The sequence below is a fragment of the Ambystoma mexicanum genome, chromosome 7p (genome assembly GCF_040938575.1).
Source record: "Ambystoma mexicanum isolate Mex_15411 chromosome 7p, UKY_AmexF1_1, whole genome shotgun sequence".
Lineage (NCBI taxonomy): Eukaryota > Metazoa > Chordata > Amphibia > Caudata > Ambystomatidae > Ambystoma > Ambystoma mexicanum.
The window spans coordinates 496972676-496998706 of NC_090939.1; the positions used below are offsets into that span (position 1 = coordinate 496972676).

Here is a 26031-nt window from a genome sequence, read left to right on the forward strand (position 1 = left end):
GAGAGGAGAACATCCCTAAGCAAATGGGTTCCTGAGAACCACCTGTCCAAAATCAACATCAGATATGGAGCCGGCATCCAAACAGTAATGCTTGCAGAAAGCCGAGGGAGTGGCCCATGTGGCTGCCCTGTTTATGACTTGCAAAGGGACACAGCGCTGGAAAGCGATGCATGTTTGCTGGAAGAGGCTTGTGCTGCCCCTCGTATGCCTCTTTGATGGCCGAGACCATCCAGCAGGATATGGAGGCCTTGGAGGCCTGATAGCCTGGCCTTGCACCTCCAAAGGTGATGAATAGGGCGCCTGACTTGCGGAAGCCCTTGGTCCCGTCAAGGTAGAATTTCAGGGCATGCTTGAAATCTAGGGAGTGCAGAACTATCTGTGCCTTGTCCTTAGGATTGTCATAAAATGTAGGATGCACCATTTCCTCGTTTAAATGGAAAGCAGATGGCACCTTAGGCAGAAATGCTGGGTGTGTCCGCAGGACTACTTTGTCCATGTGAAAGGTAGTATATGGTTCTGAGGTGACCAGCGCCTGGATTTCGCAGACTCTGCAAGCCGAGGTGAGGCCAACTAGTAAGGGCGTCTTAATGGTGACCGGCCTGATATCCGCAGACGTCATTGGTTGAAATGGTTTGTGCGCCGTGGCGCCCAAGACTATGTTCAGGTCCCACACGGGGTGTGGCCTCTTGATGGGTGGGTAGAGCCTCGCGAGTCCCGTCAAATGTTTCTTGACAATCGGATTGGAGGAGGAGGAGGAGAAGACGACACCCTCCTCTGAGTTCTTTTAAGCCCTGATGGCTGCGAATTAAGTGCGGCAGGTGTCGACCTGTACGCCCAAGTGGGCTAGGTGCGCTGAGAAGGAGAGCACGTCGTCCAAAGTACATGCCAGGGGGTGGATGTCCCTGGACTCTGCCCAGTGGAAGAACCTGGTCCATTTACCTTTATACTGGGCCCTGGTAGCCTTGCTCTTTGCGCCCTGTATGATCTCCAGATTAGCCTGGGAGAGGCTAAGGTGCCTTAGCATTATCTGCTCAGGAACCATGCTGTGAGGGCCAGTTTCTGTGGAGCAGGGTGGATAACCCTCCCCCCCTGCTGCGCCAGAAGATGTGCTGGGCCCGTTGGGAGGTGAATCGGAGGCATCTCCGAGGCTGAGCAGCTCTGAGAACCATGGACTTGCTGGCCACCACGGAGCTATTAGAATGATGTTGAGCTGGCGAGACTCCTTGATCTTGCAAAACACTCTGTGAATCAGCGGAGTGGGTGGGAAGGCATCAGCTGTCATTCTGTTCCATTGAATCCAAAATGCGTCGCCCAGGTAGCCGGGGCCCTGTCCCAGCCAGGTGGCAAAGAGATCCACCTGGGGGAACCCCCATCTGCTGAAGATCTTCTGAGTAACAAGGTCGTTTAGCTGCTACTCGTAGTTGTCTGCTCCCAACCTGCTGAGCCTGTCCACCTCCAGGTTGGATTCCCCCGAAAGGTGGACTGCCCTGAGGTAGATGTCGTTTTCCAGGGCCCACTCCCACATGCTGATTGCCAGTCTGCACAGTGGAGGAGATCTGGTGCCTCCCTGCTTGTTGACATTGTACATGCTGGTCGAGTTGTCCGTCGAGGACAACCGTGCCCCTGATAAGTGGGAGGAATGTCCTGAGCGCTAGCCAGATGGCTTTCAACTCCAACCAATTGATGTGGTACTCCTGCTGGTGTCGGGTCCAGGTGCCGTGGACTAAGTTCGTCCAGGGTGGCTTCCCATCCCTCTAGAGCGGAGTCCGTGGTGATGGTGACCTGCGGGGTGGGAGGCCAGAAGGACTTGCTCGTCCGTAGGTTGCAGTCCCTGGACCACCATGTGAGGTCCGAGTGGAGAGACGGAGAAACGTTGATCATAACAGATTGAGAGCCCTGCTCCTGGTTTCATGATGCCGCGAAGTGCAGCTGTATCCTCCTCATCCTGAGTCTCGTGTGGTGGATGGCTAAATATGACTGCTGCCAAGAGACCCAGGAGGTGCTGGTACCACCTTGCTGAGGTCACCTCTCTGCTGAGGAAGTGGGTAGTGGCTCTTTTGATGGCTGTGATCTTGTCCTCCGAAGGAAACACCCTCTCGAAGCACGTGTCCCAGATGAGTCCCAAGAATGTCAGAGTTTGCGTGGGTTGCAGCTGCGACTTCTTGAGATTGAGCAAAATGCCCAGATCGTGCAGTGTGTTCATAAGAGTCTGGACTGATTCCGGCGATGTAGCCCTGACGAGCCAGTCGTCGAGGTATGGGTAGATGTGGAGGCCCTGCGCTCCTAGGAGGGCAGCCACAGTATTCATGAGTCTGGTAAAGACCCTGGGGGCCGAGTCAAGGCCCAAAGGAAGGACCTTGCATTGGAAATGACAGCCCATGATCCTGAACCGTAGGAAAGAACGATGGAGCTGCCATATCGGGACGTGTAGGTACGTGTCCTTCAGATCCAGGGAGCACATCCAGTCTCCCTTGCACAAAAAAAAAGCTGGAGTAACGATCTTGAATTTTTGTAGAGGTAAGGAGAGGTTGAGGCTGGTAAGGTCCAGCACAACTCTCAGGCCCGCCTGGTTCTTTATCTGAATGGCAAAAATCCTCGTGTAAAAGCCCAAGCCTCGCTGGGACTTCCCTCCACGGCCTGGCTCTCAGCGAGCGATCAGACCTCTGCCAGAAGAGTTGCCGTCTCAACTTGGGGGAGGGGAGGAGGGAGGAGAGCATGGGATGGGAAGGCTGTATCCTGTGGATATTACGAAGCGGATCCAGGGGTCACGAAATTCTGGCGCCAGAAATGTGCACAGAGAGAAAGCATGCCCCCCACTGGATACAAGTGGACCCGGAGGGGCGTGTCACGCCTTCTTTCCCTCAGAGGCTGTTGCAGAGGAAGGGGACTGGAAAAAGCCCTTACTCCACCCCTCTTTTTGTTGCTTGCGCCGATGTGGAGTCGGCGAGCGTTCCGGCTGCCTGGACTTCAGTTTTGGAAGCCGCAAAAACCTCAGGAATTAAGCCCCTTGTCGGAGTGCTGCTGTGACTGGGTGTACGATTTGGGCGTGGTGTTTGTCAGGATGGATAAAGACTTGGCCGTTTGTGAGCTGTTTTTCTTTTTCTCCAGCTCCTCGTCCATGGTGGAGTGGAAGAGGTCACCCCCATGGAATGGCAGGTCTAATATGCGTTCCTGAATTTAGTTGCACAGAGCCAGGTGGTTGTTCTCATGTCTGTGGCAATGCAGAAGGCCTGTGCAGAGGTGTCAATGTGGGCCACGGTGGACTCCATGAGGTCCTGCGCCACCAGCTTGGCCTCAGCCAGTCTCGCCTTGAAATGTGATTGGCTCTGCGAAGGAAGGCGTTGGCTGACTATGACGTGTCGGGGTCTTACTCCTCGTCCATGTCCACCTGGGGGTCAGAAGGATCCTGCACTGGTAGAGGAGTAGCGGGAGCCAGAGGCTGGGGTACTGGGACCGGAGGCTGGTATGGAACTGCCTGAATTGGTTGGGGGGCTGGAGCAGGTGGCAAAGGCTGCGCTGGGGCCGAGGATGCTGGAAGCATTGGCGGGAGCACTTGCCTGATGGCATCCCTGAGTATCACCCCCATCCGGGGGACATCATGAGTCCAAGGAACCACTCAAAGAACCTGTCCTCGCAGGCTGGAGGGGTAGTAGGGGATACAGACGGAGTAGCGCCGGCTGCTGGAGGCTTTGCATACCCTGCCCATATGGACGCCCTGGGAACCTGCCATGCGCAAAGGAAGGATAGGCTGTAGGCCACATACCTGGTTGACACCAGTCCCACCTTGACACTTTTTCTTCGCCGAATTCCTGATCCTGGTGCGGCGTCAGATGGGCGATGTCTGGCATGGCGGCCATCTTGTCGAGCTGCCTTCCATGTGCTTGCATTGTGTTGCTTGGCTCGCTGGGCCCAGCCTCCTCCAGGACTCGAGTGTGGATCATGAGGCCTGCCCTGCTCCTCAGGCCAGAGCCTGGTAAGCGTGATGCCCTCGGCCTGGGAGCCGGTAGAGTCGTGTTTAGGCGCCCCCTCTGACATATTGCTGTTACTAGGGCATGCCGCTCAGACATATTGCTGGTACAGGGGCTTAGCCCCTCGGATGAGAACCCGGTAAAAGAGCCTTCCGGTCCCTCAACACCGTCACCGGGAGGATCCGAGGATCCCCCGGCCCGTAGGCCGGTAGGCCTCGGTGCAGCAGGCGAGTGTTTGGGAAGGAGTCTCCCTTGCGGGGTGCGATGGAGAACAGAGGCCTTACCTTGGGCCTGGATCGATATTTGACCAAGTCCTTCAGGCCCACTGCAGGCAATTTCTGGAAGAGCTCCCTCCACCTGGCTAGCCTGTTCTTCAGAGACCTAGATGACAGGGCATTGCACACTGTACAAGCTTGCCAACCGTGGTCCGGGCCAAAGAAACGTAGGCAGAGGGCGTGGGGGTGTTAAGTTGGGAAGAGATCGTCACAGGATGGATACCTGCTGAACCCTGCAAGTCGACATGTGCCGGGGAGGAGCGTGACGCCTGAGGACCGAGCACCTGCATGATAAAAAGACAGAAGAAGCATCCACGCGTGGAATTACATGGCCGAAGACAAACCCAGGAGCACTGGTGAATTCGGACCGTTCCTGTCGACGCGGAAAAGGGGACTGGGGTGTGGCGCCAGAGGGCAGAGTCAGGGCAGCGCATGCTCCCAGGGCCTCTAAATTTAAATGGGAAGAAGGTTTTTCTGGTGAAAAAGGTTCTGTCTCCTGTCCCTTGGAAGGGACGCCCATGCAGTATGGAGGAAAGGGATGTAAGAGTAAGAATGTTAATCCTTTTCAGTATTCAACTCTGGATGTTCTGCCCTTTTTGCTTTCTTTAGCCCACAACGGTCTTCAGGTGAGGACCATTAAAGGTTACCTAGGAGCGCTCTCAATATTTAAGCACTTTTCCGAGGAATGGTCTTATTTTAAGATCCCTTTGGTTATTCAATTTCTAAAAGGGCTCACAAATGTGTTCCTGCCTTCACCATTTCAAGTTCCGGTTTGGGACCTTAGCTTGGTCTTAAAGTTTCTGATGGGTGCTCCATTTGAACCATTGCACTCATTCCAACGGAGGATGTTAACCTTTATGACCGTTATGTTGGTTGCTCTTACATCGGCTAGAAGAGTGAGCGAGTTACAGGCACTTTCTTCCAAGCCACCCTTTACTGTATTCCACAAGGACAGGGTTGTGTTGAGAGTCAGACCCTCCTTTCTACCTAAGGTAGTTTCGGACTTTCATTTGAGTCCGAAAATTGTGCTACCTGCCTTCTATCCTCCTCCGCATCCTAGTAAGGCAGAGGAAAGGCTTCATAGGTTGGACCCTAGGAGAGCTTTGAGCTTTTATATTTCCAGTATGTCCAAGATGAGAGTCGATGACCAGCTCTTTGTGGGGTATACCGGGCACAAACTAGGCCAGGCTGTGTCTAAACAGACCTTGTCTAGGTGGATCATCCTCACCATTTCTGATTGCTATACTTTGGCGGGCAGGATCCCTCCTGAGGGCTTGCATGCTCATTCAACCAGAGGCATGGCTATGTTGACAGCTCTGCAAAGAGGTGTCCCTGTAAATAAAAATGTGTGATTCTGCAACGTGGTCTTCGATATACACGTTTACCAAGCATTAATCCCTGGATACTTCCCATGCTCAAGATGTGGCGTTTGGTAAGGCAGTCCTTTATTCTACCATTTAATTTCCAATCTTGCTAAATTCTTCACCCTCCTCCAATTTTGGATACTGCTTTGGGAGTCTGTCAAAGATGAGGAATACGTTGGCGGACACAATCCATTCGAAGAACAAGTTACTTACCCCTGGTAACATTCTTTCGACTTGCTGTTCCTCCAATGTACTCCTCATCGCCCTCCCAACCTATCCCTCTGCAGAATTTCCCATGTTATTACAGCTTTCGTTCCAACAAGGCTGAGTATGGTCAGGCCCGATTTGTGGCCACTTCTGCTACATGAGGAGGGGGGAAAAACAAGAACTGAGGCTACGAGTGCCGTGCGTGCTACTTATAACATCCGATGATGTTACCCTCGACTGAGGCCTTCCACAGACATCAACCCAACGCTATTGACGCAGGGAGCCCTCTGCTGAAAAATTTCCAAAGCAGCCAAGGTGTTGACACTACATGTCAAAGATGAGGAATACGGTGGCGGAACATCCAGTCGAAAGAAAGTTACCAGGGGTAAGTAACTTGTTCTTCTACATCCGGTCATGACAAAGTGATACAAGCACATCTTATACAAATGTTCAATAAAAAGAACTCTACCCCTGTCTCATAGTTACAGCTCTGGTGTTAGCAGGGGGCGAAATGGAAATAAGGCAAGTTACCTGCTGCAGCCGATGTACCTCCAATCCTTTGGGCTGGAACGCCATTAAAATATGGCAAAGTCACAGGGGAAATTTGTAAACTCTGCCTTTGCCATAAACACTTCAGTAGAGTAAAGACAGTTGGAGAAGGTACTTGGAATCTTAGGCTGTGCATTCTCATGGTGCAGTAATGGTTAAGGGCGACCATGAACATTCACGTTTGGGAAGCAACAGCATTCCTTGTAGCTGCACAATTTTTGGCAACTTTTCTGACAAATGAAGTGGCACATACAGTTTACATTGGTTGTCCATGAATTCATCGAATGCGAAATGTCAGCGGAAGAAAATACAGAAAGTTATTTAAAAAAAAATACCTTGGTTTTTTTCTCCCATGGACATTTCTGGCAACCCGGTCCCGTCCCACCCACTTACTGACTGACCAGTTGGCGGTACATCTCGCTGTGTGCTGCCGACTCCCTGCAATGACAGTTCCGCTGGGAACCGGCGCCACGCCCCCCGCAAACCCCAATGCCATTATAGTGAACAAGGGTGCAGGGACAACCCTGCCCACCTTGTTCACTATAATGGCTCAGAATGGTAGAATTGATCGAAAAGTTTGGCTTTACAAAATTTTGACACAGCCGAAATTTGAACAATTCTACAATTCCCTTTTTTCCAAACATTTCTATGGATACCGTTTACATCATCGCTGTTTGTGCAATTCTTCAAAATACCCAACAGTACAATTGAGCAATGGATCAGGCTCTCCAACACAATATTACCTTTTGGGCGAGTTTTAGGCTAAGCGTCTTGCGTTTACTGTAATTTCAAATGTTTGTTAAATCTAATGTTGGTTTGACGGTACAATACATCACATAGGAACATTTTGAGCTGTGTGGGTATAGATATAGATGTCCTGCTGTCATCTGAAGTACTGTTTTACAGTAAAAGTCCTATCTTGTATTTAAAATATAATTCATGTAAATATTACTTCTAAGCATCAGGTGTCTGCATTGTGTGACATAGTATGCAGTTGGTTCTCTTGGTAGTACTGAGCATATTGCAGAATGTCATCAAAGCCACTTGATCAACCCAGCATTTATGCCATTTGCCTGCTTAGAGTGGATATCTTTACAGCTGTGAAACTGTGTACCTTTGGCACACAGTTTTTGTCCTCACCCTTCTATGGCTTTGGGTATCTTGTCACAGTTTTCTTGACGCAGTTGCACATTCAGATTTACTATTTGAAATGTTATCTTCGATATGATCTATTTCATGTTTGTACCTTTTGGGTGGCCACAGACCTCTGAAATGTGGGGCCAGTGAGGGAAATTAGTGCTTGACCATGAACATCATTTTAGTGGCACCTGTGGGAACTCTGGGCTTGACTTAAGCATAGGCATGCATTTAATATTGTAAAATGATACATCATTTTAACCTTTACTTTTCTGAAGGGAAAACCCTATTTTTTTTACAAAGGTTTTAAAAAATGCATGTCGTGTATTTGAATATAAAAGTGATTGCTTAACAGTGTATGGATTAGAAAGAACTCAAAACATAATGTGAAGTAGCACCAATAAAACCAATGAGGGTTCGGCTGTTTTGCATATAAAAAAGTGCATTTTGGGAAGATAAGAATGACCGAAGAACTTTATATCTGTCATATATGTCTGCAAGAGTTGTAGGACAATCACTGAATACCAAAAGCACGCTGGGTTTGGTACGCGTTTCCTTTTTTTATTTTATAAACATAAGTTACACTAACAATAAAAGCTTTTCCAAATATCAAGCATATATACACGTTTGGCAATCAAAGACTTTAGCTGTCAGAGAGGAATGATTGCTAAGAGCTCATAATTACTTGCAGTTGTGGATCAGCCAGACACAGAAACAGAATGGGCTTTTTATTAAAAAAATTACGAGCAGTACAATTTAAAATAAACTGCAATAAAATGCGGCTCCTCTGGCAATCTGCCATTCTAGGCCTGGGCCCAGTAGGCCTTGTTGTAAGTACATCTATGGGTATAAGTGAAGCGACTGTGACCTACACTAAGGCCCCTAGCACACTAAGGCCCCTAGCACAGCATGGAGACTGCAAAAAACAAACATGCCTGCAACATTGTTTTAGTTTCAACATGTGTGCGGTGTGCCAATCTTAGGCCAGTGTGGGCATTGCAGTCACTGAAGTTAATTGTATGGGTGTGGATGCTAGAAAGATGAAGACAAACATTTCATTTGGAAAACTGGAGGCTCATTGAAGGACCTCTTACACCTGATGCCCTCTATCAACATGAACTCCCTGCTCAGCTCAACTAGCCACCACAACACCCCACTAGCTAAACCTAGAAGACCCATGACCACATACCTTATACCACCAACCACATTCTTACCGCAAGGTCTCCTGACCACCTCTAAACTGGATCTCAATCTACCAGACTGCCCATCCAACCCTTATCTCAACGCACCTGACCTCTGGATTAAACAATTTACTAAAAGACCCACGCCCAACCAACCTTGCCAGCTGAAAACTAGAAATAGATTGGTTCTAGACTGGCACCTGCCTGCCCCCAACCCACTCACAAAACGCCCGCCACCTCAAGCAAACGTCCTACTAAGATTCCTAACACTCCCAATAACAATACCACTACGCTAATCAAAGGAGCAATGATCAATGCTAGATCATTACCAGCACATGCACTTGATATTGCTGACAAACTTACATCCCTAGATCTTGACTTCCTTGCAGTCTCTGAGACATGGCTCCATGCTGCAGCAGGTCCTGCTCTCTCACTCGCAATCCCTGACAAGTACTCGATCATCCGAATGGATAGAGATCTAACCGAGCCAAAGGCAGAGGCATCGCCTTGATCTCTAAAACCGCACTTGGCCTTAGGCCCATCTTAAACCAAACCTTCACATCTGCAGAAATACTGTCCGTCAAATTACCCATCTCTGTCAACCGCACAAACACCTTACTTGGTATACAGACCAGCTGGCCCTGTATCTACGTTTGTAGAGGACATCACCCTCCTATCAAACAATACCAGGCCTGGATCACAAATAATCTTACTTGGCGACATCAATCTAGGTTTCCAAGATGTGAAACATACTAAAGCCGCCTCCCTTGTATCAACGATCTCTGAACTAGGTTTCACTCACCGGATCACAGAACCCACCCATAACAAAGGTAGGACACTAGACTGGCTAGCAGACCTTAACTGTGATATCAGTGTTCTATCTAACTCACCATGTGCCTGGACAGACCACGATCTGGTCTCATTCACAATCAAAGATGAAGGCGCCCTCAACAGCTCTCACAACCTCGCCCCTTCTATCAAAACTAGGAACTCTAGAAATAGAACAGTGGAAAAGCTTCTACCTCTAATCCAACCAATCATCAATGCCTCCAATACTAAAAACTCTGACCCTACGGTCTTAGTAGACCTATTCAACCACACCATCCTCAATGCCATAAACACAATTGCCCCCTTACAACTTCGAAAGCCAAACCTGCTGCGCATCTGAACTCGTGGTTCACCCCACATCTCAGATTACTGTGCAAAACTAAAAGAAACGCTGAAGCACTCTGGAAGAGTCACCCAACAGCCTCCAACTAAGACAGCTTCACAGTCACCTCTCTTAACTACAAAGAAGCAATCTTACTAGCTAAAAAAGAAACATAACACCCATGTCACGCAAGCTAAATCCAACACTAAAGAACTGTTTAAAGTTCTCAGAGAACTGAAATCCCCATCACCACCTCATGGTGCACTAATATTCAGTCAGCACTACTGAACAAAACCTCTATGTTACAAAATAAAATGGAGTCCACAAAACTCACAATCATCGATACCACCACCTCGCAAACCTCACCTGCCCCTTCACCAATACATATAAGACCGTTCAACTTCTCCTCCCTCACCATCAAGAAGGTAGAGGACATCACTAAACTTAAACCCTCCAGATGCCAGGGTGGCATATGTCCTGCGACCATCATTAAGGAGGCAGCCAAAGAACTAGAATCATTCATTACTACCCTCATCAACACCTCCTTTGAAACAGGCGTAGTGTCTAACAATCTTAAAGACGCATGGGTTCTCCCGCTCTTTAAAAAACCCACATTAGACCTAAGTGGCCCCACAAATTACAGACCTATCACCACGGTCCCATTCCTCTTAAAAATTATCGACAGAGCAGCCTACTTACAGATCCAGGAGTACCTAGAAACTAATAACCTCCTGGGTCTCGACAATCTGGTTTCACGGCACAGAGATCACATTAATTGACTTAAAGACACAAATCGAATAGCTGAAAGACAAAGGGAAGCTTGCCTTACTCCCCCTACTCGATCTGTCGGCGGCATTTGACTTACTAGACCATAAAGTCCTTTGCTCCCATCTAAGATCAGCTGCTTTCTTCTCTAATGAAGCCACCAACTGGATCCGGTCTTTCCTTGACAATAGGTCAATGAGAGTCTTCTCTCCATCAGCCTCAGCTGAACCAGCTCTAGTCACATGTGGGGTCCCCCAAGGCTCATGTGTATCTTCCAGATTATACAAATGTATTCACAAAGCCTCTGTTTGAGGACTTAGAATATCTGGGCGTCACCTATACCAACTACGCAGATGACACCCAGATACTCATACCCCTTTCTGGTGATTATGACCATGATACTAAAGTCCTCAATAATCTCTATGTGTCATACAGGCCTGGATGGCTAAACATGGCTTATGTCTAAACGACGAGAAAACTGAGCTTTTCCTCCTAGGCTCTAAACTCAAACATAATAGATTAGACAAACAATTTGAAGCCTTTAACATCGACGGCAACACTATTAAGGTCTCCAAAGATGTTAAAACGCTACAGGCGTTGTGGGGGGTGGGGTGGCCTGCACCACAATCCCCCACTGTTTCCCCATCCTACCCTATTCCCTCGCCCCTCCCCATATATTTATTTAATTTAAATCGACCGAAAAAACAATCAAGAAGATTAAAAGATTCAGTCAAATTGAAAAGGTCAAATGTTTTTCGATCAAGTATGCCAACACCCCATTACCCCAGTGGGCAGAAATCCAGCAGCCTAACAAAAAGCAGCCTAACAAAAAGTAATTTAATCTTTTGTCAGTTGCATTAAACCACAAGACACTATACATGAAGCTTTGTGATAACAAGTAATTTGCATTTCTTTAACCACGGTTCTACTTACCTAATGAGAATGGGAATGGTGGTAATATGTTTAAAGAATAGTCACAAGTAGTAAGTGGACAGAAACAATTAAGCTTGTGTTTTAAGACAAAGATACATCACCTGTAAAATTTGGTAGGCTACAGGACAGTTGCTAAACAAAGCTACCATGCATTTTATACACTGGTATGCTCGTTTCTGATAGTGGTTTTTGGAACGTTGAATGGTATCAAATAATCCATCTCTGTCATCTGGTATTCCTTTAAGTGCATTGTGAATCCTAAAGGCAAAACAAAAACAGTTTGACTTTTTAAAAATGAAGAATGCAAGATCACGCCTTAGAATGCTTATTCACAGTGACATGCAGCCAATCACATTACTTGAATGTTTTAAAAGCATCACACTTATTGGTTTGGTGGGAAGAGCAGCAGAGAACGAGTAGCAATGGGATATAAACCTGTTCATTTAGAAAATAATCAGTCACTTGTAGCTTCTAATAATAATAATGACAGGGACTTTACAGATGCGTTTCTAGATGTTCAAATCTGTCTTCTGTACTTAACAATGGAAGTGATTTTATCAAGCTTGAAAGGATGGAAGGCTCAGTTTGTCTTCCCAGAATCAATTATTAACTGGGGATTTCTGGTCAGGGTACTAGGCAGCAGTTTAGCAACATGGTTCTCATAAAATGCTCTCTTGCTAAATAGATTCAAACATGCTAATGCAGGTCCTTACTTTCATACCATAAAGGATCATTGCAAATGTTGAGATTCTACAGTTTTACTATCAATGTCGTTGGATATGAAAATACTACAGATCCAAAGGATCGCAATTCTCATCCAGAAAATGAGCATATGGTTCCCCCAGACTCAATATCAGTGTAATAATAGTAAGGAGGAAATTAAATTTGGCAGACTAATGAGAGATAAATGAACGGCCTGAATGATAAGACGGGGACTCCGGAGCCTTTGTAAACAACACTCAAATTAACGTAGTGAGGTTTACCAAAACTGTACCACTTAATCTAACATGCAGGTGGTTAATACCATTTCAATGGCATGGAAGAGGGTGAGAAGTTATACAAAGACATTACAGTAACTCAGTACAAGGCCTGCTGCTTGCAAATGTCAACTGTGCACCCAGCCAACCGTAAGTGAGCTCACCAAGACCCCCCTGCTGCTCAAATGATATATTGCACTGAATAAAGAGTATCAATCTATCAGTCATAGACTGGAAAATGATCTTGTATAGTGCACCCGCTGTCAGTGTGGTGGTTTCTTGGTATTTTGTATTTGTTTATTATTTGTATCGCGCACCAAACCCTAAGGTAACTGAGCGCTTGAGAAATTTGAAGGTTACAGAGATAGACAAGGTTATCATGCAAACAGGATATCATAGGTAATCATCAATAAATGGACCCTGGTTACAGGTGGGACAGATACTGCGAGAACAGTTATCACAGGTTATCATCAACAAATGGACCCTGGTTACAGGTGGGTCAGATACTGCGAAAACGGTAAGACTGTACAGTGGTAAGCTACGGGGGCCGGGAAGAAAAAGAATGGGTAAGCGAGTGAGAGAAAGGAAAAGGCAAAATGTGAAACCTCAATTGTTGAGAGCAGATAAAAACCAGCATTGGCAATGCCAACAGTTTTGGCGTTTATGGTTTTTCTTTTGATTTTGCATTTATAGGCAGCAGGGTGCAAGGAGGAGAGTGCAAAGTTTTAAAGGAGGGTGTGATAAGCTACAGGTGTGCAATGGAATGAGAAGGGGAATAATCACAAAGACTCCTTATTGGCTCAACTTTATTACCTGCAGCAATGTGTTGGCGATATGTAGGTAGCTACACCACCAAAACCAAAAAGTGTAATGGAGAATGCAGACTGTTTGATGGGGTGCGCACTCTGTTTCACGGAGTCTGCACAGTGATGGATGGAGTATGTGCTGCAGTGTTTCATGAAGTGTGTATACTATTATTTGATGGGATGCACACTGTTTCGTGGAGTTAACGGTTTTTTTTGAAGGGGTATGCACTGCACGCTGTTTAATGAAGTGTTCACAGACATGTTTGATGGGATGTGCACAGTTTAATGGAGTGAGCACAGGGTTTAATGGAGTGTCTCCAGAGTTTGAAGCACTGTTGCCAGAGGAATAAGAAATAAATGGCAACATGAGGGAGATAAAAACAATTAACAAAAGTTCAATTAAAGCTGTTCTAGCAAAGCTAAGCATTGGGCCTACAATGAATACGTGTTTAAGTATAATAATTGTGCATTTCACTGTGTGATCCCCTCACTTAACACCTCTACTGAGACTTAGCCTTGACCACTCTCCACACGCTTACCTTGATTGGATTTGGCTGAATTACCAGAGTCCCTGTTCACTATAACTAGGGTGGCCTCCTAAAATCTGTCCACAGGCAAGAATGTAAAAATCCATCTTGACACCTATTTCTATTATTATTAATTTGTATATAGTTCTAAAAGAACTTTTACAAAATGTAATCTCAACAATTCAACTTACAAACAATACATACACAGTTCATACACAATACATTTCCATTATGATTCCCTTCAAAATCTTTGAGTTTAAATCATAAAAAAAGCATAGCAGAACAAAATTCAAGTGCTATCCACACAATTTCTAGCTTTGAAGATGTTTGTCAAATCGACTTCTTCGAGAACACCACCATCTTCATTGGTTCTACAGTTAGACTCAAATGTTTAGTTACATTAGTGTGTAGCGAGACAGTCCTATATTATTGTAGAGAATGGCTTATTAAATGAGCCACTGCAATTGTAAAATGGGCTTTGTTTGGATTTTTCCACAGTAGTTCACAAGGCACGAAGAAAGCCTTTGCCCTTGGTTTAAAGTACAGAGTAACAGTCTAGGCAGATAGTTTATCATTCGGCTGGCTCAGTGCCGTTGTTAATATATTCATACCATAACAAAACATACGCGGGTCAGAGCCCAAGCAACCTGAAGAGACTCCAACAATCATGAACAGAAACATCCAACAAACCACTGCACGGCACTATCAGGTGCATAATAGCTCAGCCCCGGAAAGCACATGCGCAGACATTAGTCTACCCCGAATTAACCACCACCCTAAATCATCATCTCATCTTCCACCACACTCAAACCTCCCCAATGACTGCCATCACAGGTCTATCCAATACCACAGCAACACTTCTAAGCTATTACTGAAGCTCATCTTCATCAAACTCCCCTCAACATTAACAGGCAACATAGCCATAGGCACCCGTAATCCTTTTCAGTCCCTGGGCTCTCATATCAGGATAACATGCTACCACATAACTTAGCCAATCCCACAAGTGCATAATGACACGCAGTAGCTGAGAATGTCAGACCTGCACCCATCAGAGCCACAGGTTTTGCATCAGCCTTTGTCATGAACAACCCTACCTCCCCACTTTTTCTGCTTATCTAGTGACTCTTCACGCTGGCCCTTTGGGGTCATTAGTCTGGAGGCATGAAATGTTAAGTGAAGCCAGTTTATCAGATTGGGTGGTGTGTGGGGGGTGGAGTTGTAGCTCTTCACCAATTTATGTTTACATTGTAAAGGCTGTGAAGCACTCATCCCTAATTACAGGAAACATTAACCTAGGTCACAAAGGATGGGGGTTCTTTGGGCAATCCCTGGCATGCTGACATCAAGTAGCTCTTCACAAGGAAGGCAAGCAACTCTAGTCGCTAAAGCCCTTCCAAGGACTAGGAAAGTGGCAAATGTCTTCTACTCTATGCTACAACATACATTGCACCTTGCTCTGTCTGCTTACCAGAGCAAGTCCTTACTCAGTCCTCTTTACCCAGTAGCTCTCCATTTGTCCTATTGTACCCACCTCACTATGCTGCTGAATCCCATTGCCCAAATTATCCATCAGTCGTTTTGTGCACGGATACTCTATCCTCAGTCAATAGTCCTCCAAACTTTGCCAGCTGCAAGATGAGCAATTTTACGAGTGACCAACATTTTGCAAATCTTACAACATATGCTCAAATTAGGCACTTCAGTATTCTTCCAAAAGTGACACTAATCACAATTTAGCCACTTGAAGCAAACATGTTGAAGAGCATTGCGGCATGGCCAGCAGTACATTTCTACCTAATCCTCCAGCCACCCTGGTGATCAAAGGCTTCTTTCCCCATAACCTACAGCGTGTTGTGACCATGCAAATGGTGAAAGGTGCTATACAAATGACGCATTATATTACAAACGAGCCTGAAATGCTGGCAATTACGAACCAACAGGGCCAAGAAGTCCCTGTGCCTTCATAAACACCTCGGGGGCAGGGGTGTGGGGGTTGGGGTGAACATGCCCGGTGAGCCAGGACATTTCATCAGACCAGTTCAATGCAGACCATATATGGCAAACGTGCCTTGACCTGGGAGCTGTGGAACAGCCTTCCACAGCAACTGTCAGAGAGGGCAGGAGGTGGGTTGGTGCCTCCGGAGGCTCTAACTAAATAGCCAATTCTCTCAAAGCAGGGATCATAGGGATGCCTGAGATCATGGTGAGTGGAATGAAGCCACATTGAAAACTCCAACGTGCGCAACGTGGAGGATTGCACAATGTTGTTCATGGCTGGCAGACCCCTTTACCTTGATTCCAGTACTCACCTAAAGGAGTTTCGGCTCGACACCCACCACACTCATCGTAATGTATTCCTATCCCCATGCCCTGAAAGAGAGAATGTGTGAATGAGAGAAAGGGAAAAGAGGCAGTGGACGTGATTATGGCCTGTGCTTTTTTTAATTGGTGCCTCCATTGGTAGGGTTAAGGAAGCTTTGAATTGCGTCGTAAAGGTTGTATGGCCAACATTTTGTTCTACGGTGCAAACCTTCCACAACACTGCCCTAGTTTCTTCCCCCAATTTCAAGCACCGAGTTGCATCATATGCTTGCATGCCATGCGATCATGGCAAGGTCCAATCACTGTTCAACTTCTGGGCGCCAGGCCAGAAGAAACGTGCAAAAAAAAAAAAAAAAAAAAAAAAAAAAAGACATCACTAGGGGATTCACTCTACGTGCTCGACCAATCTACCCCTAATTAAATTGATAATGGGAATGTTTGTTACACTTACACAAGTGCCTAATACAACCATAAGCCACATCAGAGATTTAACAATACATACTTACTTAGCTCTTCACAAGGTATTGTGGGCTACTTCGACCCACTCAGAAGTACTCCTATCCATAACAAAGTTGCACTTCAGCAGAAGCAGCAAAATGGCTGCACTTGCCCCTGAGAGCACCATTGCCTCATGGCAAAACTGCGTTTTGCAACAACAAAAAGATGGCTGCACCATCTTGCCAAGAAAATATGGGGCAGAATGGAACAAGGGGGCACACTGAGAAAGCCTGCCATTATGTTCTGACATGTACCAAAGAAAGGGAGTGAAAAAGCAGCGCTGCTTTGCTGCGAGCCAAAGATCCCATTTGAAAAAGGGAAATATTTCCAGTTAAAACTGATGCCGTTTTGATGCTCTTTTCCTCATCAAACTACTGTTATTAATAAGGCCCTGCCATGCCCATTCATATCCCCACAGTGCTTCAGCAGAAAAGAGCCTTATTCCTGAATGACAGACTGTGCCAGCCAAACCTGAAAAAATCAACAAAATCTTTCCTTCAGCTACATGGGAAATGCTTAAATGTTGCTACAAAATGTCAAAAATCACTGCTTGATAAGAAAACCGTAGCTTTCTGTGCACATGTCAATTTCAGGAGACCTTTGCCTTGTACAGACTGTTGTGTAAAATAAACTGGCTACAGCTACAGAACAACATTGGGAAGTAGATGGAAGAGAAATCCCAGCAACATTTACACATGGAAAAATTGGCTTTTGTAAACCAGAAAAAGAAATGTCTGTTTTAAAAAGTGCCATGTTGAACAAAAACTTGTCTGTGCCTAGCAATATAAAGGGGCTTGTTACTGTGGAATATATAGGGGTTGTTTTATCCAACAGGTTTGTTTTGATCCAGGACAAAATAAAATAAAACTGTTAAACTGCATGGGCTGGATTTTTCAAGCTACACAAACAGGTTTTTCCTGTTGGTCAGAGCTAAGGCTTCCGCCTAATGGAGCCACCATAAACTTCCAGGACACGAAAGTGATAATTGCTAGGTTGGAAAACTTTGACTGACCAGGACAAAGAAACTTCACATACTAATCAGACTTGGGTCTGGGCTGAGCCATTTTACAATGGAACTTCCAGGACACGGATGTGCGAAGTGAAAACCACATCTACTCCTGACTTCTACAGGAAGCTTCAAAGGAAATCCCTGTGACAACCCTGGATTGAGGGAGTAGCTTGGAAGCTATGCCCGTATATGGGGAACAATACTGAACATTTGTTTCCAAAGACTATTTTATAAATAAAACTTGTAAGATTTTTATCTTTGCAACCAGACTTTGCAGAAATGTAAAAAATGAACAGCTTTAATGTAATTTTGTGGGTTTTTATTTAAGACGTCAGACTTCACTGACACATGGGGAATAGAAATGGCAGAGAATTGGGTATTATAAGGAAAGTATCCATGATGCCATTGAGAATTTTAATACTTGCATGCCTAATGATAATTAACACCCATGTATAAAGTTATGGAATTTTAGGCCGAAGATTTCTCACTGAAAATTACAAAAACTGTTAAACATGCGAAACAATGTCTTACAGATTGCAGAGATGGACTGGTTTGGTCTGCATAAAATATGGAACCTGCTTATATCATTTCTTAAGATGCTTCAACTGTACAAATGGGTCATATATGGCAAAACTGGATTTTAGCTAAAGTAACTGTGGGAGGTTTTGAGCATTGTAAAACTTGCATCATAAATCTGACATCCTGCCCTTGAAATCCAACCAGATGATAGCGAGGCGGGACTATCAACCCTGACCAATCCAGTGGTTTAGAGGTGTGCTTAGCTAAACCTGCCCTACCATATACTTCTATGATGTCAGTATGCATTATAAATGAGAGTCCCTGACATGACTCCAGACACTCTCTATTGAGAGTCCCCGACAGGACTCCAGACACTCTCTATTGAATTTCCTGCGGCTGTGTTCCCGATCTGCTCCATTCATCTTGCTGATCCCAGATTTCCCAGACAAGGCCAGAGCATTGCTGACCCTACTCCAGCAAGGCCAAAGCATTGCTGATTCTATCACAGCAAGGCCAAAGCATAGCCGATTCTCTCCCAGCAAGGCCATTGATCCAAAACAAGCACTGAATCCCATTAAAAAGGGGAAAGCTGTGGTACCTTAAGCATCCTGAAATCAGACCGGCTTTGCCACTACATGCATGCCCGCTGACCCTTAGCATACCGCGACCAGACCTTGCCAGGCTGTCTTTTGCCAGGACAGTCTGCATCTGGTGACGATAATCTTTTGTGACCAGAACCTGTTGACTGTCCAAAATCCCTAGACTTAAGCGTGGACTGGGAGTGTAAATCCCCCACCCCATAGAAACACATAGCCTACCTTATCTTGACCCTTTTGTCTCTATCCTACTCTCTAAGCAATCCTATCTTACCCTGGCAACTTGCTAACATTTTTTGAATTCTCTGTGCACCCTGTCTTTGACTTTGTAAGTACTAGCGCCATTTCTCTATTAATTCTGTTTTTCATAGATCATAAGTCATTAGCAATATTCTGATGAAATACATTAAATTTCCCTAAAGAAAAGGGGTACACTGCGTGAACGGTTACAACTGCAGCATAACTTTGATATTCACGGGTGGCGTTCCTCTTTTCTTAGCCATTAAATCTAGTTTAAGTAAAATGTGCCTTTTCATTTTAAAACTGATTTTCTTAATTTTAACTGCTCTATTTCCTAAAAACGAACCTCATTCTACCTTCCAAATCTCTCAATTCACCACCCATACCCCTCCTTTAACCTCTATATTGTCCCTGTGAAATAGATCTATCCCCAGCCCAAAAATCACATCCCAGGTTGCTAGTGATATAACATCCCTGATACTGTGATAAAACATATGCATAGCATAATTTAAATACACATATAATTATTTATCAAAATCCGAGTGTCATTTCAGGCCTTTGCAAAGGGTTTTCCCTCTTATTTTGGGAGGGAAGGTCAGATTTAGATTCTGTCTCTTATCACTGACTACCTGCTGCTTCTTTCTATCCACTCAGAATTCGATTATTTGTGGGTTGAGGAAGCATTGCAGGGGGAAACCTTAACCTGGGTGCTATCTATCCTAATTCAAAAAGGGCTCCTATTCCACTGTGCTTTGGGAATGTTCATGTAGAAGGTTAAGCATTTCCATGGTCATTATCACCCCATTGGTGATTGCTGCCCAATATTAAAATGTGTGTTATTTTTGTGAATTCTAAAAATAAATAAATATTGTATTTCATCAACTGGCCTGTTTCATGGTCCATTGCGATCTGGGATATTTGTAAAAGGGGGTGTGGGTATGTTGCTAGCATACCCGTATGCCCTGCACAGTGGAAGGCGCATGTACTTTGTGTTAGTGCGCACACTTCTTCCACTGCCGAAATGGGCTGCATGACCGTCAAACAAAATGCAGCTCTGTTAAACTTTGCACTGTGTTGGCTCCATCCAGAGGGGAAATGCCTTTAAAAATGCTGTCTTCTCACCTGTTATTTAATATTCCGATCGCCCACTTCTCTGATGCTAAAACAAACACATTCGATAATGTGCCATTAGATCAAAGCCATATCGATGGCGGCAAACATCCCACAAATAACGCAAAGGCTGCCGAGTCATAGATGCGGTTATTATATTAAAACCTCACCTAATTCTATAATTTACCCATTTACCTCTCGGAAAGAAATGCATTCTGCCGACGTGAAAATCAGGCATTTCTCCTTCGAACACTAGACGCGTTTCCATTTCAGGTACTCCAATATCTGAGAGTCTGCCTTAGGATGCCCTTAGGAGAGAGCAGCACAAGGACTACAGCAGAGTCCACGAGAGGAAATGGGAATTAGAGCCCAGGCCAGGCAAAGGAGCAGAAACCCCACCATTGTGACATCCCGAAACGCTGCAGTTTCCAAGTGCCAGGGCCCCAGCGAGGCTGCAGCTGGCAGCGCAGTGGACTACTGCGCTTGCTGCAGAGTTCTGTGTGCAATAAGAACATGACATATCCTATTCAGGCTCAGCAGGTGAATACGGCCAGGCATGTCAGATGCAGCTATGTATGTGCACCTTCTGAGATCACAGCTTACCGCTCTGGCAGGTAACTCAATGAGACAATGCTGCAGCGGGAGAGATCCCTGTGAAATGCAGTGTTATCTGGCAGATACCAGTGATATGAAGAGCTAAGTGGCTAAATTCACTAGCTGTGTGGATAAATGCTCAACCTGCAATTGTCCTGCTACTTCCACTATTTGCGTAAAGAATGGCATGGCCAAGGTGCCCTATAGGCTCAGACACCCTGTCCTCGTACACCACAATTCGGTCAAAGAAAATGGCTACATTACCGAAAATAAAGCACATACTGCAGACCCAATGAAATCACAGCGACATCACAAAAATACTGCACACGGGACCAACCCCCACAAATCAGTACATGGCCATTTTCTGAGACATTTTAGATCAAAATGTAACTAACAGTAACTTGGTTATTTTTAATACAAAATACATTAAAATATGTAATATAACTTAAAAACTGTAGTAAATATGTTTTCATGCATCAATCGAGTCAAATAACGTTATTAAAATTAACATATGGCTGCCGCCATTTTGGAAGTAAAAATGGGCACCAAATTCAGCACACAATACAAATGCAGGGAAAGAGTGCAAAAGGTGTGTGGTTTTGAGTGGCGATGGGTGGGAATGGGCAGAAAATCATATACATTTGACTCTGAGATGAGTGTTAAATGGGTGGGACACATAGCCAAACAGCACAAATCCACCCTCATATTTCATCTGCATTGAAAAGCATTACAGACACTCATTCAAAACCCCTATTTGAAGCTCATATGTTAAAGCTCTTATTTTAATTACATTCGTTTCACCTTAAAGATAGCGCTTTCAGCACCACCTAATAGCCAAAACTAAAAACATTCTCTGGGTGCCAATGTGTTTCTAAGCGATTCCTGGTGCGTATACTGGAGGTATGTGTACATGTAGGGGCATAGGTGTTAGTTTCCTGTTTGACTTACTATCAACTGGGTCTGCCGGGAGAGGGTCAAGGCAGAATTCAATTATGCAGGGTTCAGCTCAACCCAGCTGGGGTTAGAGTGAGTCGGATGGAGTGCTAAATGAGCCGAGCTGCCTTTCATGTTATTTTTGTTGTTACTCCTTAGCCCATCTTGATGGGCGTGACAGGGAATCTGTTTGTTGGTAGAGTTGCAAAGTCTTGGATAGAAATGAGGCAACTGGCTGGTAGGTCTTGACCAGCAGTTAGTTGTGCTCAATCTCTTGACCGTAGGAAAGAGTGAGGTGTTGGCCTGTATTTATGGAAGGAAGGGTCTTGCTGTGCCAGGTCTATGGTGAAGGGTGTGCCAGCCAGTCCAAACTGATTAATTATCAAACAACTGCATTTTAGTGGTCCCATCATAGCCATTGGCAATATGACCGAGGAGGGGGGCATTACCGATCGGGTAATGCCCCCAGGGCCGTAGTTGGAAGCTAGAGCGAAGCAAGGGCTTTAACGTAGCCCCGTGGGCATTACCCGGGCATTACCCAATCGGTAATGCCCCCCTAACCCCTCCTTGGGTCATATTGGCATTAGTACCCCAGCACGTCTTACCGGGATACTAATAGCAATTGTTTTTAGTTGAGAAACGGCGCTGCAGCCATTTCTTGACTCGAGAAAAAAATTAGTAGGTTACTGAACTTGTTCCAACAACACCGGTACAGGGATTTTGTTGTTGGCCTTCTGGCCGAAAGCAAAATCTCCATTACATCATCCGGGATGTCTCAATCCTTATATCTCAGCCTCTCAGAAAGCATGCCTGAAGGCGGAGTGTCTTGACCTCTGGATGGGGAACCCGAACTTCCTCTTGCGAGATAAGATCCTCTCTTAGTGGAAGACGCATTGGAGGGCAGATGGACATGTCCAGAAGATCCCCTCTTGGAGGAATTTCCCTTGAGCATTACAGTTCGCACTTCTTGTTGACACTGGTCGCGAACAGATCCACTTGTGGGGTTCCCCAAAGGGTGAAGATCTCTTGAAGGACTTCCTGAGCTAGCTCCCACTCGTGGGATACTGTGCTCTGCCTGCTCAGAGTGTTTGCCACCGTGTTCTGCTCTCCGGCTAGGTGAACTGACGACAGAGTTTCCTTCTTGTATTGCCCAGAACCAGAGCTGCATTGCCTCCCTGCACAGTGGTAGTGACCATATGCCTCCTCTCTTGTTGAGGTAGTACATTGCCACTGTGTTGTCCGTCACTATCCGGACATTCGTTCCCCGTACAGAGGGCAGAAAGGCCTTTTGTGCTAATCTGATTGCCCTCAGCTCCAAAAGATTGATGTGTAGTTTGTACTCCGATGGAGACCAACGACCGCTGATTGTCAGATCGTTGGTGTGAGCTCCCCACCCTGTGAGTGAGGCGTCCCTCACTACTGTTATCTCCGGCCATGGTTGCCAAAAAGATTCTCCCTTGAGAATATGGTCCTTGCAAGCCCACCATAGAATATCTTGAACCACCCTGGCCAAAACTTGCAAAAGATCTGACATATTTCACGAAAATTGGGACCATTGAGTCATGAGGGCCCATTGAAGGGATCTCATTCTCAATCTCAATCTGGCCTCTGGCACCAGAAAAATTCAGGATGCCATGAGGCCAAGCAACCTCAGAAAAAAATCGAAGGCCTTCAGATGCTGGGCATTCTGGAACTTTGTTACCATCTGCAGAATGTGTTGAGCTGTCACTTCGGGAGGCGAGGCTTTCCCTGACAAAGTATCCAGGAGTGCTCCGATGAATTGAAGTCTTTGGAATGGTATCATATTTGATGTCTTGTAATTGAGGGAGAAGCCCAGTCTGTGCAAGAAGTGGCGGGTCATGCTCAGATGTTCCTGGGCCTGTTCGGGTGAACGTGCCCCGATTAACCAATCGTCTAGGTAGGGGTAGATGTGAACCCCCCCCTCTCCTGAGACTCGCTGCAACTACTGCCATCAGCTTGGTGAAAGCCCTCGGGCGGAGGACAGCCTGAATGGCAGAACTCGAAACTGATAGTAAGAACTGCCAATGCGAACCTCAGGTACTTCCTGTGCTTGAGATGGATTGGCACATGAAAGTAAGCATCCTGAAGGTCCAATGATACCAATCAGTCTTGAGTTGGATAGCCTGACGGATCTGAGAAAGAGATACCATCTTGAAATTGACCTTCCAGATCAACTTGTTCAAGTTTCCTAAGTCCAAGATGGGTCTCAATACTCCGTCCTTTTTGGGAATCAGAAAGTATGGGTAATACCAACACTGGTTCCTCTTCACTACAGGTACATGTTCTATTGCACCTTTCTCTAGCAGGGTTAACATTTCCTGCAACAGGAGTGGATCTGGAATGTTGACAGAGTTGTATCCCGCTGGATGGTCCTGAGGCCTTTTCTGTTTCAGTGCCCAAGCATCTGAAGTAATGCCCCGCCATTCGTTCAGATGCTGAGAGATCCTGCCTCCCACCGGGGTCTTGTGGGTCAAGGCCTCAGAGTGGCCTAAAGTTGGCTGCAGCAGCGGCTGAGGGGACAGTTGCCGCTGCTGGGGCTGATCTAGCACCCTTTCCTCATCCACCCAGCAGACATTTTCTTTGTCCTCTTTTACTAGCCTGTCCTCTTCCTCTTCCAAATGATGAATAAAAACGAAAAGGACGACCCCTCCAGGAAGATGAGCCTGAGTAGGAGTGTTGCCGAGGTTGACGAATGGAGGCGCTAAGTAATTTAGACGCTGCCTTAGAGGTCTGCAGCTTCTCCAAACGTTCATCCGCCTTGCTGCTGAACAACCTCAAGCCGTCAACTGGCATATTGAGAAGTCTGTCCTGCACATCCGGTGCAAAGCCGACTTTTTCAGCCACGCAAACCTGCGTAGCACTGTGCTAGAAGCCATGGACCTGCTGATGCTGTCAGCAGTGTCCAGTCCTGTCTGGAGGCATTCCTCCTTTCCATCTTTTACAATCGCAAGGAAGCCATCTCGTTCCTCGCCCTCAGGAATGTGTTCAGCCACCGCACTAATACAATTCCACAGGGAGTATGTGAACCTCGCAAGGTTGCAAGTCACATTTGTAGACTTTAAAGTCATTCTGCTCGAAGAAAAAAATCTTGTGAAACCAGGCATAAATTCTCTTATCATCCCTATCTGGGGGAATAGAAGGGTATGCAGATTGTCAGGTGGATGTAGCTGCCTAGACCACTAAGCTTTCAGGTGTAGGATGCTTAGTGAAATAGTCAGGATCAGAGGATGAAGATCTATATTTCCTAGCAACATTTTTGTTTACCGCTGGTCCAGATTCTGGGGTTTCCCATGCTGCCATAACCTTCCTCTGAAGTGCTGTGTGAAAAGGAAGAACAGGATCCCTTTGAGGACCTTGACTGAAAATGTCTGTCAAATCCTCCTGTTCGTAGGTCGGTGAATTTCTGTTCCACCCCATTGACCTTGGTTTTGCCAATGGCATTGATAATGGTGCCAGAAAAATTTTGTCCTCGACAAAGGCATTGATGGCAGTGATGTTGTCGACGCTGGTTTCGATAAGGTCGAAGGAGCATTAGATAGAGGTGCTGTCGACACAGGTGTCGACGGAGCCTTCGGCACAGGTGTCGAGGATGTCTTCGACAGATGCGTTGAGGAAACCTTTGATGCTGGCTTCAATGACGGTTTGGAACCCGACGCCATTTTGTCTGGTGTCGCCTTCGGTTTATGCACCAATATGCCTTGTCTTGCTCTTTTTATGAGATATTCATTTGGTACAAGAGGAAAGAAACGTCACATCCATTAAAATAAACAAGACATTTGCACCGAAAGAGAGCAGTTCATTACTAGAGTGACTTTCTTTTTTTTACAAAAGTAAAGAGTTCATGCATTTTGTAACTTAAAATCTGGGCAGCAAAGCCATTATTATGAGCTGCCCCTGGGGCTTACCTACTGGACAGCAACATATACTTGATAAGCCACAATGCAATAGAGGCAGTCTATGCCCAGTAATGTAGCATACAGGTAGAAATTCACCAAGACTATCTGGTGAAATAACCCTTTGCTTTTATAAAAATGGGTGCAGTGCAGCAGTCCCACTCCATTGGCACGACTGATCCATAATCATCTTGGAGTAAATATTCAAGTTACTCACTGTTAGACAGAATTATATGCAGTACCCTTTGGTAACACTACACACAAATAAGACAAGTGACAGTACAATTTCCACTTGGGTCAAGCCTGTACTACACAGTTATACTGGTAGCAGTAGCGGAGCAGACAGACTTATCTCAAGAGTAAGTGAGCAGTACAAATAGTTACACAAAGGACAGCAATTACTATGATTCAGGCAAACACTGACTCAAGGTTTCTAAGTAAAAGAATATATATTTAT

At 45.7% G+C, this 26031-nt stretch overlaps 1 protein-coding gene across 3 annotated transcripts in view; it reads right to left on the bottom strand.

Moving 5' to 3' along the window:
- The window catches only part of USP9X (ubiquitin specific peptidase 9 X-linked), a 2614063-nt gene that overhangs the window by 180731 nt on the left and 2407301 nt on the right, over window positions 1-26031 (bottom strand). For all 3 annotated transcript variants that reach the window (XM_069636534.1, XM_069636533.1, XM_069636535.1), the window contains exon 42: window positions 11631-11787. In XM_069636534.1, coding sequence (XP_069492635.1) covers window positions 11631-11787 — 157 coding nt within the window. The remainder of the gene's footprint in view (window positions 1-11630; window positions 11788-26031) is intronic.